The 14845-nt window shown below is 39.3% G+C and overlaps 1 protein-coding gene across 3 annotated transcripts in view; it reads right to left on the reverse strand.

The window, feature by feature from the left end:
* Positions 1-14578, reverse strand: part of CADM2 (cell adhesion molecule 2) — a 1062630-nt gene extending 1048052 nt beyond the window's left edge. For 2 of the 3 annotated variants that reach the window (XM_038581190.1, XM_038581189.1), the window contains exon 1: positions 14091-14578. In XM_038581190.1, the coding sequence (XP_038437118.1) occupies positions 14091-14151 (61 nt within the window). In that variant the 5' untranslated portion in view covers positions 14152-14578. The remainder of the gene's footprint in view (positions 1-14090) is intronic. The other variant, XM_038581191.1, reaches the window with a different exon arrangement.
* Positions 14579-14845: the final 267 nt, after the last annotated feature.

Below are 14845 nucleotides of genomic sequence, written 5' to 3' on the forward strand. Positions count from 1 at the left end.
TCAAGTTGTATTAATAAAAAAAAGAAAGAAACTGGAATCATACTGAGAATGTTTTCAGGATAAACAACTGGAGGAAATGAGAGCTCTTTAGCCCAAACTTAAATTAAAAAAAAAAAAAAATGTTAAAAGCTCAGTGAGGCTTATAGTAATGCTCTTAAATCAGTGATTTCATATTTTCATTGATACATCCACATTAGGTAGCTATTGAAAACATATTACTATAAAAATGGAATTTTTATTTTAGAAAATAAGCTAGGGTATTACATATTTTTGTGTAACTAGTGTATCAGCTACTGGACTATAAACTCCATGAGGGTGGAAACCGTTTCCACCTTGTTACTGTGTATATCTAACATTTAAAACACTGCCTGCAAGTAGATATTGGTTTAAAAAAATAAAACAGTGAATGAGTAAGTTATGCTTAAGAAACCAAAGCCTATGAAGAATAAAATGATTATAAAAATTTACACATGCACACATTGAATAATGCACAAAAACAAAATTCAATTTAAAATTGAAACACTTAGTCTATTTTCTTATAATAAAAATGGCTAATGGAATGAGAGCTGGTGTTGTATGAAAGTGATGAATCACTGAATTCTGCTTCTGAAACCAATATTGTGCCTAGAATTTAAGTAAAAAATTTAAAGAGAAAAAAATAAAATAAAGGACTAACAGCAAAAATTTACTAATTTTTGAAGTTGATCTATGGATGTAATTTCATGAGAAAGGCATGTATGACCCAAGCTCAGGCTGATGACTACAAAACTAATTTATAAAACTCATTGACAGAGACAGAGAGCTCTGAAATTTATGTAGACATATGTATCAGAATAAAAATCTCTTTACAGTGTAAAATCTTAACTGAATAATGCACGGGTAGATATAAAAAATTAAATTTTAGTAAAAGGTATTTTTTAAGATTACACAGTGAATGTTACACTGTGTTACAAACTATTTTTAGGTGGAAAGTGAAAAGAAATATGCCATTTCTGTAGTCTTCAATCATCCATAATATTCTTCTACAACCCATCACCAAAGAATGAATGTGATTCCAGTTTCTCAGTCTACAGAAGAAACTGCAGAAGTAACTTGCTTGGTTACTGGGTGGCTTGGTCAGTTAAGCATCCGACTCTCGATTTTGACTGGGGTCATGATTTCATGGTTGTGAGATCAAGCCCCCCATCGGGCTAGCGCTGGAGATGGAGCCTACTTAAGATTTCCTCTCTCCCTCTCTCTCCCCCTCACACAAGAAAAGAAGAAAGCAAAAGAAAGTAACTTGCCCAAGGTCTCTAAAATAGTGGCATGGTGTAGATGAGAACTGAGGTCTTTTCATTCCTACCATTATGTCTTGCCGCTGCAGGGCACTTCCAAAATTCAGAGTTTGAGTTAGTCCAGTGATATCTCCTCACTGTACAGAATATAGAACCTACCACCACGAGGCCAGAGTCTTTACTGTGCCTCCACGCTAGCAGTAGTTTGGCATGGCTGCTGCTTATGTTCTCCTGAAGGATCAGGGCTGTGATTCATGCCTCCTCCCCTGTCACAAGTTACTCCCATTCTCTGTTCAGTCCCCCAAGATGATATGAAAGTTTCGGAGGAAATATCCCTAACACCTGATCAAGTTTACTATTGGCTTGTAATAAGACCATCATTAAATGATAAAAAGACTGTCTTCCCAACTTGTCCACACCCATCCATCAAACAAAGTTGTTGTATTACAAAATACACTTTCAGGCTGTCCTGTCCTTCAAGGATAATCTGTTCTGCTTTGTTGGTCGTCTGTACTTGTATAGCCAATAAAATTCGGTAAAGCGAAGTGAAGATTTAAAGTAAATCTGACCTTACTGAACTCTACTAGATCTCTAAGAAACTATGAACTTATCCCTGTATCAATACCTTCATCTTAGCTATTCCACAGAAGTGAAAGGATAGGGAGGATTGAAGTTTCAAGATACCATTAGTCTTACCTCATCCATAGCATTTCTATGTTTAAAGAAAAAAATGCAGGCCAATGGGCATGAAACTATCATATGTAAATTTTACTTGGCCTTTTAAAGATATGTTTTTTATTTTTTTTATTTTTTTATTTTTTTATGATAGTCACACAGAGAGAGAGAGAGAGAGGGAGGCAGAGACATAGGCAGAGGGAGAAACAGGCTCCATGCACCGGGAGCCCGACGTGGGATTCGATCCCCGGTCGCCAGGATCGCACCCTGGGCCAAAGGCAGGCGCTAAACCGCTGCGCCACCCAGGGATCCCAAGGTATGTTTTTTTGTATTAAAACTAGATATATAACTTTATATATTAAAATATATAATTTTTACTGAACACACTTCATTTTCATGCTAGTTAGCATCAGATCTTTCCATAAAGACATTGTGCAGTATTCTTTTGAAGAATATAACGGATATTGTTTTTAATTTGGTGACTCTGGACAAAAACTTTGGCCTGAAATGCTTTCCTTCTATCAAATTAAAAATTCACTTTCTGAGTGGGTCATTATGACTAAAACTGTTGAGAAATAAAAAGGTATAACTCTTCCTCACATTTTCAGTGTTTCAGATATTAAGTGGTTACACATTAAAAAATTATGTCACTTCTAAAAATGGATTTACAAGAATATTCTCTATATAATAAAAATTCAGTAACATATTATAATATTTTTTCACCAAAACAGGGAAACAGTCAACAAAAACTGCTTCTGAAACTACCTTCCTGTTTATTCCCTAGGCTCTGTAAAGTCAGTCAGTAAGGGCCGAACCGAAGCCACATTAGAAGGTTATTCTGCAGCTGTTGCATCACATTGACAGTCACAGTTTAACATAAAGAAGATTCTAAGTACAGCAGCTATGGGTGAATATAATTCTTAATATCAACTCCATAAAGTGGTAACAACATTTAATAAATTGAACTAGTTTAATCTGCTTGGGATATTTATTTACTGAATGTGCATTTCTACACAACGATGATAGAGTGATTTCAGCACCTTCCGTCAGGTAAATCTTAAGTTAGCCTAGTCAATAATACCTTTTCAGATGCCCAAAGTCATGAAACAGTTAAAAATCCAAAAGATATCAAGAAATTGATTTTCTAAATTTGAAGAAAAACTCTATGACTTTAAAGAAAAGCTATATTTCACTGGGACTTTTAAGAAAAAGCATTCTTAAAACACTTTATGTGGCATTAAAGTCACTACGAATTATAGAAAGTCTTTTTTCCCTTGGTGTTCAGCTCCCAGTAACTATATTTAAATTCTCTTCAAAAAGCAGTTAATATTCCCATCCTACCACCCACGGTCTTTCAAAATGCTAAAAGGGAAATAAATCAAATTCAACCACAGCAAACATGTGTCTTCAATTGCAGAAGTATGACTAAGTATCAAGAAAAACCCCACAATATTTAGGATTTTCTTTAAAAGGCCTTTCAAATAAAATGGATGTAATCTTCCCAAGTCAAATTAAGTGAAATGCACCCTGAATCCATACTTCAGAGACGACTCCCAGAACATCTACCCCACAGCTTTGGCAATAACAAAAGCAGGTCAGTCCCCACTGATAATCTGGCAGATCAAGGTCAGTTTGTAATTCCTCTTTGTTCATACATTTATCCAGAAATACTGGCTACTCTAAGTAGAACAGTAAGATGATTTGGTTTCATGTTTACCTAAAGCCATCATCAGGAATATTTGGAGGGCTACAGATAGAAATCTTTAATAACTAAAAAAAAAAAAAAAAAAAAAAAAAGACGAGGGGTTATGATGCCCGGAGAAATCAGGGAGATTCAAAGCCATGAGATGAATGTTTTCAGTGCAAATTCGAATTGCTTGCCCTAATTGAAAGCAATGGTCTCATATTTTTGTGAAGTATGTCATTATTCAGAATTGTTTGTGTTTCTTAGTAGCCATTTTTTTTTGTACTCTCTCTGTACCTTAAATATGAATAAACATTCATTGCAAATATTTATTCTATTCAGAATAGTGTATTGGCACTTTGGCAGTTATAACATAAATACTTAAATATTATTTGGATCCAATTAAAGAGATGTGTCAGGATTAAATGGATTGGAAGAGAACTAATCAATCAGTAGAATGAAAACATTAAAAAAAAAAAAAAAAAAAAAAGACACAGACCAGACCTTAGATTAACCACTTGAAATAAAATGAAGAATAAGACCCTGTACTTTATGGGTTTATAATCCAGTAGAACAAACAGACAGATAAATACCAAACATTCAAAATACTGTAATAAAAATACACAAAAGGGTTATATAGATCATAGCATAGACAAAATAAAATGTTTCAAATATCAAGGGCAGATGGCATTCTTTTGTCTACTTAAACACATCAGATGTTGGTCAAAATTTTTCTTAATAAAAAACTCCAGTGAGTTACTGGAGACCAGTATTTTTTTAAACTATCATTAATAATAATGTGGCTTCAAATTTGCAGTTGTAAAATAACAAAACAAAAATTGGTTAAAATTGTTAGTATATATCAAAGTTAGTATATACAAAATGCTTTTTATTGCAATAGCCATAAATAAAAGAAAAAAGTGTACTTACAAATCAAACTCAAGTTTTCTGATGATATGATACATAGGCCAATGCAAGTCAAAAGGTACAATTAAGGTAAGTATGCCCTCAAACTCGTGCAATGCAGGAAAATATCCTCCATATAAATGGTGACATGTACTAAATGAGCCAATTCTTATAACCATCCCTCCACAAATGAAGTCCTTATTTAAAAAACATCTGTCTTTCTTTCTCTCTCTCTCCTTCTCTCCCTCTGTTGGGTTCATGTCCCTATATACTTTCACAGTTGTCCAAATTGCATCCAAAACAAAAATCGAAAAAAAATCATGTCTCAGATTTGACAGTGCACTGACATTTGGCAGCCCATGCAGTTGCAGGCAATTAATACTATCTAAAAATCTATAGCCTCAAATAATAACCAGCGTAACTTCAAGATCCTACCACAGCAAATGTGTTAATGGACTAGTTATGGAATAGAGTATTGATTTAGGAACAATTTTTGATTCTTGTTTTGAGAGAGTGAAAGGAACAATCCCTATTCAAGATAAGGGATACACATTTTCACTCATTATTTTATTTCATTCCCAGGCCAAAGAACTATTTAGAAATAACAGATACTGTATTATGTATCACAATGGTGAATTTCATTCTGCCTTGGCAGGGTAACTAGTAAGTGTAGAATGTAACTGCTTGCTATACTGGAGTCATAGATATATAATTGCCTTCAGAAACATCCTTCTCTGAATACCACCTACACATTAATACATGACAGTGAACTTACAGCCAGACCCCTGTTCTACCCCACATGATCCTTGAAAAGGCTTTGAAATGAGGCCACGTGCATAATTAAGGCACACTGAATATCACAGTACATGTAACAAACTAGAGTATTATGAATCCTTAGGGGAACCTCATAGAACTAATACATTTTCTAAAGAAAGCTGCACATGAGTAAAGAGAGCCCAAAATGCTAATTAGATCCTCTCAGTGAAAGCTATAGAAAAGTTGATTCTTGAATCCTGAAGTTGGGCACAGAATGGAACATTTGTATACAGAAACACTGAAGGGGGGGAAGAATTTGACATAAAAGCCCCTCAATAGATGATTTACACAATTCATGAGAAAATAAATAATACAAAATAAAAATATAACAGTGGGAGAATGTCAACCCTCCTGAAAGGGTTAAGTATGAGAACCGATTTCGTATTAGAAAGGGATTATGTAACAACAGAGGGAAATACTCACCCTAGCATATGCTAATTTAGTCAGCTTTGCCAGGCGTTTCTGTGTGTGTTTGGCTGGCTGACTCACATTCCTTGCCTCTCCTTTTTGCCATTTTATTATGAAAGTAAGGAGGTTGAACTCTCACAAAACGCAATAATAGCAGTAACAAAAACAAGTAAAAGCACATTATATGTGTTTTATCCTTGCTAAAACATTGGGGTATGCGTTGTGGAGGTCAAAAGGAAAATCACCCAAACTGTACGTATTCAGCACATAGGCTTTAGCAAATCTCCCTTTCTTGAACCACTCTTCATTCCTCATTAATTACTTTTAATAGGTCTTTCAGGTTAGGAGCATGGTCGGGACTGGGGGGATATTATATTCCTGGACAGTGCAAAGGAAGCTGAGTTACTATGTTACTCAGACTCCAAAATAGAAAATAGAGAGCAGTAAAGGAGTGACAATTAGACAAGCTTATTGTATATTTTTTGTTTGCTTTTTAATACAAATATTCTAACCATCTCTCATTTCAACCTAAATCTACTACTTAAGATTGGAAAGTAGGGGGCATATAAGGTATGAGAATGAATGGAAGATATGTAGGTGTCATGGGCATTTTCCCCCAGAGGGGATAGAGGGCAAGCTAACGCAAAATATGAATTCATTAAGAGAGTAAAAATGTATTTTACACACTATAAATTTGAGTTTGGATGTTTAAGTAAACCTTAAGGGAGTCACTTGCATTTTTAAAGGCAAACACTTTTAACAAAGAAGCCAAAAATATTTCTCTATAAGAACAAATTAATTGTTTTTTATAAATCATACTGAATCAATATAACAGCTATACACTTAACAGTTGGCAGCACATCCTTGTCAGGAAAGGTGCTTTCTTGCTCTATTCCCAAAGATGACTTTAGATAAACAATGAGTGCACCGTTACTGTAAATAAGCCATCATCAAAAACATAAAATTGTTAGGGGATCAATTTGACCAATAAGAACTGTTGCTTTCTTAATGTGAAGTGATTTGCACTACTTGATCATACTTAGCTCTAAGATTTCTTATTTCTCAAAGCAAATGATTCCTTATTTTTATTTTCTAATCTCTAATGACCTCTGCATCTAGCCCCCAGAATAACTGTTTATGACTAAATTGGAGCTTCCCGTTCAGCATCCAAGTGGCTGAAAGATAATTTAAAGATTCAAGTAAAAACTATTTGCTGACTTAGAAAGAGTTATATCAAATGATGAATAATGACTGTCTTAATATTTACTTCAAAGACCTCTAAAATAGAATGTAAATAATTAGTAGCCAGCCCTCTCTAAGGCAGATCCCTTTACAACTTCAGCCCTGTGTCTATTCATGTAGTGGAAGGGTCTCATTACTTAGTTTCATAAGCACAAAAGAAGATTCAGAATAGATGCTCAGCTCTATCACAAATTCAGAAACTGTATATCTTGCTTGTGTGTTTTTAAGGGGAAATCCTAATCATTGTTAAAGCCTAAGAAAATTTATTCAAAAATATACTTTTTAACCCTCATAAAAAGGGTAAGAGAAAATAACTGAGTGCAAAGAAAACAAACTCTTGCCTTTTCCTCACATCACATCCCATCCCTGACAGCTCCCAAATTATAAAGGTACCTTTCAGTTCTAAAAAATAACTGTATACTTTAAACTTGTATATATGTGTATGGAGAGAGCAAATGATTGAGGGATATTCCTTTTTCAACAATTACATCTCTGATTTTGACATTAATATTTAACTGATACCTAATTAAGCAGAATATTTATTTTTATAATTTTTATACATACTACATACTTCTAAAATGATAACTATTTCATATCTGTTTAAAGAAACCCACTGAGCACATTAACAGAACCAACTGGGCTCATTTCTTAAGTAAAGATCAATATGCATAGTATGTGCAATTATTTTTTTCTCTAGCAAATGGAATAAAAATAAACAAAGCTACATTAGTTTCTGTTATCTGAAATGGTTCCCTTATAGGCTGCCTGTAACAATTGGTCCAGAACTATTACTTTTATTAAGGGACCTATTTAATGCTTTTGCCTGTGATAAATAATACCTTTCACAGAGGAAATTTCTCTACTGATTTGATGTTAACAGAAATTCCACTTCACAATGCTTAACTGCAGGAATACACATTGAACAGTTAATGTCTATTTCTTTTAAAACTACTATATTCTCATAATATAAGAGATGCTATAATAACAATAATAATAAGCAATAAAACCTCACAACAACAACAAAGGACTGACTCCTTACTCACTAAAAGAGGATTTAACAATATTTCCTAGCCCAATATTTATAAGGTCCAATACATGTAAACAACTGCATAGAAATCCTATTTTTAACTTTGCTATTTGTCTTCATGAAACTGGCCTGTGTCTCTGATAGTTTGCAAGAAAATAAAGTATTCACCATGTATCTGGTGAGAGCACTGATAATTTTATTAGGATTTATTTACTACATTAATCTCCAAACAAAATATGCACTCATTCTTTCTTATGCTTTGTCTTCAGCTCACATGATTAGAAATACTCTCTGGGTTATTTCTGGTTATAAAAAACTGAAGGATGGTTCATGTCTACCACAAGCTCTGAAAAGACTTCCCATTTCGCTCATGCCACATGACTGCTTTCCTGTGTGTTCGCCTGCCGCTGCAGAGCACATTAGGCCTGAGATGCCATTTGCATCATCACACAGCAGGGGGCTTCAGCTGCCACAAGCTCTAGGTTAATCCTCACCCACCTCTTTACAAGAGGAATTTGCAGAAGATGCCTTTCTTTGATACTACAGAACTGCACTCCAAAAACGCTTGACATTTTCAAATAAAATGTTGGCAATGAACTTGTCTTTTTAAATATTTTTAGGTTAAATCAGTAAATTATAATCATGCCCTTCCATTTTTCATGAAATGAATTGGTGATCTGATCTAATGCAGAATACTGGTGATTTTTAATCAAGGAAAAAATTTAAAAATGGGGAGGAAAATGCCATGGCAAGAACAACTGATCAGATTGTATTCATTTAAAAATGCATATCAACAGCCATTGCTATCTACTTTTCTACAGGAAAACTGTTTCCTAAACCAATACAGCCTACAAAATGTTTAACTCTTGTGGCATCACTTAGCAAAGTTTAAGTGCTGACATATTATGAAGAGATGCAGCTATTTAATTCCATTAGGACATACCTATTCATGCCAACACTATTTATTATGTATCTACTGAATTGAGAATAAGAAGATTGCACAGATAACAAAGGCTCAGGGCTTGCCCTCAGGAAGCTTAAGTTTAGTAGTCATTGGGCACTAGAGCTGTTCCAGGAGGATCAAAAAACCAATACCTGCCAATTCCACAAAGAACTCTAACTTCAGCTTTTGAGTTTGGCTTCCTCAGTTTGTGATTTCTCACCACTTCCTCAGCCTACTCAGCCAGCTGTTACACATTGGGTGATTTTGCCAAGGTTGTTAAACGAGCCTATTAAAATGAGGACGCCTTCTCAATAAATCTCGTGGAACGCACATCAATGTTATCAAATAAAACATCAATAGGATAGGTCTATTTATATTATTAATGTACCCCAAATCCTTCATAATAAATAAACCTTACTTGTCTCAATCATCTGATACCCCATAGATTTCTCATTTTAAAAAGAAAATTAATATTATCTGATATTGATTTTAGGTCACTTTAAAATGCATGACTCACATTTCTTCCAGCATTTTTATACTTCCATTTGTTCCTTAAGTAATTAAAGTAATTTTTTTCATTAAAAAAATGGCATCTCACTATTTCAATGTGGGGCAAATAGTTCTCAAGTATCTGATCTTCCAGGGGAGAAAGCAGAAAGAGGCCTCTCAATCAATGCTTACTTTGGTCATGTTATGCTCCCACAGTTCTAATAGTTGTAGAAATGGTGAAGACAATGAAGTAAGTTTCCATATCTTGATAGAAAATCTGCCCAGAGACTCCCCATGTTTGCAGGGAGATTTTCCTAATTACTAAGTGTCTGGGGTTTGACCATTTAAATCATAGTCTTTGGCTCTTATGTACGGATTCTACTCTTTAAAGGTTCAGTTGTTAATCAAGAAAGGGAGGAATACGGTTCTTGCATTCAACATAAGAAATGAGCTCAACAAGACTAAGGCTATTACAAATAGAAGGAAATGAATGGGAGAGATAGGCTTTTAAGAAGCATTAAGTTATCAGTATTTATTTAAGTGTATGTAGGTGTATTTTGTACTTTATAATATACTTTCTAAAAATGTAAGGGGAAGTTTATGTTTAGTGTATTCACTGAGGCAAGTACTATGCATGTCCAATTGACCTTCAATTTGAAAGTCTTTCTAAAATAACAGATCATTTATCAAAATATCTCATGGAAAATAAAACAAGACAAAACCAAACCCTAAAATCCCAGTATTTGTGTTGGATGTGTTTTTCTGTAAGACTAACTCTAAAAAGGAAACAAAGTTCTCAACAAAATCTCTATGTATGTCTATTTTCTGGTTATATTTTGTCCTTTCTTCTTTGCCCTTTCTAGGACCGTTTTCTTGTGCTAAACAAGACAGTCTCCATCTTTGCAGTGCCCCCTCAGGCATGGAAAGGGGATACAGCTTCAGCCAGGGTTAGCAATTGAACTGGATCTGCTCTGTAACCAAGAGAGGTTTCAGTTACAGGTGGCAAGCTTTTGCACACCTCCTTCTAAAGAAATTCATTTCTCTAAACTGTTCTGTACCCTCATTCCAGATTTTTCCCCTGCCTATGATGGAGGAAAATAAGAAAGGATGCCCCATAAACTAACACAGAAGCAAATTTTGTTATCTAAGTAGCCTACATTCCGAGTTGTGCTTTGGTCAGAAACATATTTATTTCCTTCTAATGATTCATTTTCATTTCCTAAGAATCCACTGAAGACAAAATGGTAGATTTTTAGAATAATACTATTTTTTTTAACTTATTTTATCATTGACTTGATTCTCACCACTGGCTCATTAACTTTACATATTAACAAGCCAAAAGGTTGATTTTGCTTCCCAGAAAGAGTAAAATATTGGTGACAATGTAAAACACAGAGAAGATATGTTCAAATGAGTCTTCTTGTCTAAAATAAGGCATAGTGCAAGAAAGGGGATAATAATAGAAAAGCTAAATTAACTGATCACTATTACTTAAGTCACAGAATACCACCATAGTTCCGATAAAGCTAAAAATAAGAAGCTGTAGACTGCCTATAGCATTTGCCTAGTCATAACTACCAGCAGGCAGAACAGACTCCCTCTAGCCAAAATCAGTTAGTTGCTCACTAGTTCCGCCGCCACCCTTCTTTCTCTGCACATAGAAAGGAAAGACCTGCTAAGTATTTAATCTGTGTCCAGGAAATAAAGCTTTTCATTTTACAACCTAACCAAGTCCTAATAAAAGTGTAGGATGGTGGGAGAAAACATAAACCTCAACCCTGAAGCAATGTTTTTGGCCAAGAGTAAAACAAGGAAGGCATGAGCAATTTGTTTGAGCAGGAACTGACAATATCAACAAAGTGCGATGTGTCTGTGGAGCAGTGTTTGATAAATGTGAGGCAGCCATAAACATGAGAAGACAATCCAATGGTGCTTTGCACCCCCTCCCCCCTCTAGTTTTTTTTTTTTTTTTCCTTTTAAATCCTCTTCTCTCCTTTGGTGTATTAACATGGCCTGATCTAAGATGCTCATAAGTACACAGACCTTGTTGGGCTGGCGCTTTCTCCCTGGTTGCTGTAGAGGACGCTTATTTATTTATATATTTGGACCTGATGCTGGTGCTGCTGTGGGTTGCAGTGGTGCATTTTCTCTGGCATGCCCACACCCCTTCCACCACCACCTCTAATCCGCTGTGAAAAGCAGCACTTTTTAAATAATTGGTTTACGTACTTAATAAAAGAGACCCATGTTCTTAATAAAAGAGAAGGCAGCTGATGGAATCTCTCCGGGTAGAGAGAGAGTAAATCCTCCTCCAGGCTGAGAGAATGAGACACCAGCAGACAGTTATTTTGCAGTGCAGTGAATAGACAATTCATGGGAAATGTTGAAGGCAGAGGAGGCGACCCCCAAGCGCAGTCCACTGCCCACATGCTCTATAATAAATAATCTCACACCAGCCCAGCAGTGTGTGCAATGACGTGCCGGGGCCAGCACGCACAGATTGGCAGGGAAAACACATCCAGCGGTGTCGAATTTTCATCGCAATCACCAAATTAACTGATTTCCCCACATCACACTCCCACTACCCGGCGTAGAGCGCGCGCGCACGCGCGTGCACGCGCACGCGCACGCGCGCACACACACACACACACACGCAGAGCTGAGAAATGCAAGTTACTGAGAGGTGAAATAGGGTATCTAGGAACACGTTTCAGCATGGATTAGAAACCCAAGTGATGTGTCAGCCTCCCGGGGTACTTGTGAGAGGGTGGGAGTGTGAACGGTGGGAAATGGGACGAGGCAGCGTAAGCAGGAAGAAGGCTGTCGGCTTTCTCGGGGATGCTGGCACATGACATATCTGAAATTTACATTTAACACAAAACACAAAAAAGATGGTAAGAAATATCTCTGCAAGGTCAGTTAGTTAATTCAGAAAAATTCTGTCCACTGTGTTTTCCTTCACATCATAAATATGCATAAATAAAATACATCCCAGTCTATATCCTGGAGGATAGGAGGCAGGATGCATTCCAAGAACTTGCTGAAAGATGGTTCATTGACCTCATTTAAATCCTCCAAAGGCCAATTGGGTTTTGCACGCCTGCGGTCTACTTGTGTCTTACTTCCAGATTCCTTTTACCAAGGGACAAATAAATTTGATCAACTTATCTTTCCCACAACTACAGAAATGACGACAGAGGGGTTAGAGGTGGGCAAAGATTTAGCAAGAAATCAAGAGTCACCTAGCTTTAAAAATCCTATAGTCCATCGTTTCACATCCATCCTTCCTGTATCTCACTCAAGCCGCTTCCCTACATTACTCCTCTCTTAAAAGCAACAATTTTCCGCCTGCCGGCCGCAGCCCACCCAGCCCTAGCATGCCGCCTCTGCCTCACCACCACCCAAAGTGTGCTCTGCCCATGCACTCCTACTCCATACATTGCCATTCATTTCATAACCAGCGTCGTCCTCCCATTCCACAGGGCCCCCTCCTCCTCCTCCTGCAAAAGAGAGGATCTGAGGAAAAGTGCACCCCAGTTCCCTAGCCGCTCTGCATCCAAACCCAGTGATTTGCATAATAACAGCGTTTTGTGCGGTTTCCCTCCACTGCGGTCGCAGGGGTTCTTACATTTCACGTGAAAGGATAATATTAATTACGAAAAGAAGCGGCAGAGAGCAGAGCGAATAGAGAGGTAGGGAATCCAAGCGAAAATCCCTTAGCAGTAAAGTAACTGCTTAGGTGCATATATTTCTTTGCTTAAAGGAAAAAAGAAAAAAGAAAAAGAAAAAGAAAAGAAAAGAAAACCACACAGGCTGATCAATTTTAAAAAACAGGCTTGTTGATAAAGTAGCTTTGAGTCTTTTGATTTTTCCCTTCCTCTTTCCCTTTTTTATTTCTTGATTTATTCTTTCTCTCTTTACCCCCTTTTCCTTTTTCTTTTCTTTCTTTCTTTCTTTCTTTCTCTCGCTCTCTCTTTTAAATCCCAGACAGTCTCCTCTCTCTTCTCAGGTGAATGACACGTCTCACAACACATATCCCCCCCGGGGATGCTATTGCAATGCACACGGTGCTGCCGCTGCTGCTGTTCTCGCCGTCTCGGTAGCTCGCTCCCAGGCTCTCACTCACTTTTTAAAGATACACGGATATGATGATGGTGGGAAGAAGAGAAAAGAGAAAGGCGACCCGAAAGGGGGAGGTTAGAGCGATGACAAGGATGGAGAGGGTCGATCAGGAGCGTGATGTGGGAGGTGGCGGGGGGGGGGGGTGGGAGGGTACAATGTTCAGAGAAGGCACAAGTTGCCAGCCAAAAGGCGTGGGAGGTGTGTGCGGGGGGTGTTGCTGGCGGGGACGGAGAGTGAGAGATGTGGGAAGCTCAGGTGAATGAAAAGGCGAAAGGTGCCGCGCACGGGGCTGCCTGCTGGGAGAGCGAGGCTGAGCCAGCGCCAGAGATTCGAGGGGCTGGAGCGAACGGCCACTGCCCCCTGCCGCACCGGGGAGTAGGGGGAGGGGGTGGAAATCGCCGGGGACTGGGGGCCTGGAAGGGGAAGAGTGGAAATATGGGGTGGAGTGGGGATGCTGGGGAATGGGCGTGAAGTTGATGCTCCCCGCGGCGGGGCGGGGATTACCTTGTAGCAGGAGCCCGCAGACGCTGTAGAAGCGGAGGACGGCGCTGCGTTTCCAGATCATGGTCCCTTCTCTAAAGGGCTGGGAAGGAACGAGGGGGGCGGCAAGATGCTGGTGAGTGGGACACCAGAGTGCAGGGCTCCGCCGGCGTCCTCCTGGCGCCTGCTGGACCCTCGGCGCCCGCCGCTGCGGTGTTCGAACCCTCGGACCCGGATTGGAGGCAGCAGAAGCGGCAGCTGCGAAGCACCCGCAGAATGGGGTTTCGGTGGGCGAAAGAGTTTCTTCTCCTCCTCCTGCCGGTGGTGCAGCCGCGACAGCCCGTCAGGCAGGCGCGGGTTCGGAGCCTGCCTCCTCTCGGCTCGCACCGCAAGTCCCAGAGCCCGCGGGGGCTGCCCGAGCAGGTGGTGCAGGGACGCCGGGGTGTCGGGGAAGGTGCAGGCGAGGGCTGCGGGAGTGGGCAGGTCGCGGAGGGAGGGCGGGGGCAGGGGGGCGCAGGCAAGCAGCGGCCGCCGCTCGCGCTCAGGGTGTCTCGGGGTCCTGGGAGGGGAGGTGGCAGCGGTGGAAGCGGCGCTGGCGGCGGCGGCGGCGGCGGCTCCCGGATGCTCGAGCTGCAGCAGCAGCAGCAGCAGCAGCAGCAGCAGCAGAGGCACCCGCGGCGGCGGCGGCGGGGACGGCGGCGGCGGCGGCGGCGGCGGCGGCGGCGGCGGCGGCGGCGGCGGCGGCGGCGGCGGCGGCGGCGGCGGCGGCGGCGGCGGCG

The sequence above is a fragment of the Canis lupus genome, chromosome 31 (assembly GCF_011100685.1).
Source record: "Canis lupus familiaris isolate Mischka breed German Shepherd chromosome 31, alternate assembly UU_Cfam_GSD_1.0, whole genome shotgun sequence".
NCBI classification, from domain to species: Eukaryota; Metazoa; Chordata; class Mammalia; order Carnivora; family Canidae; genus Canis; species Canis lupus.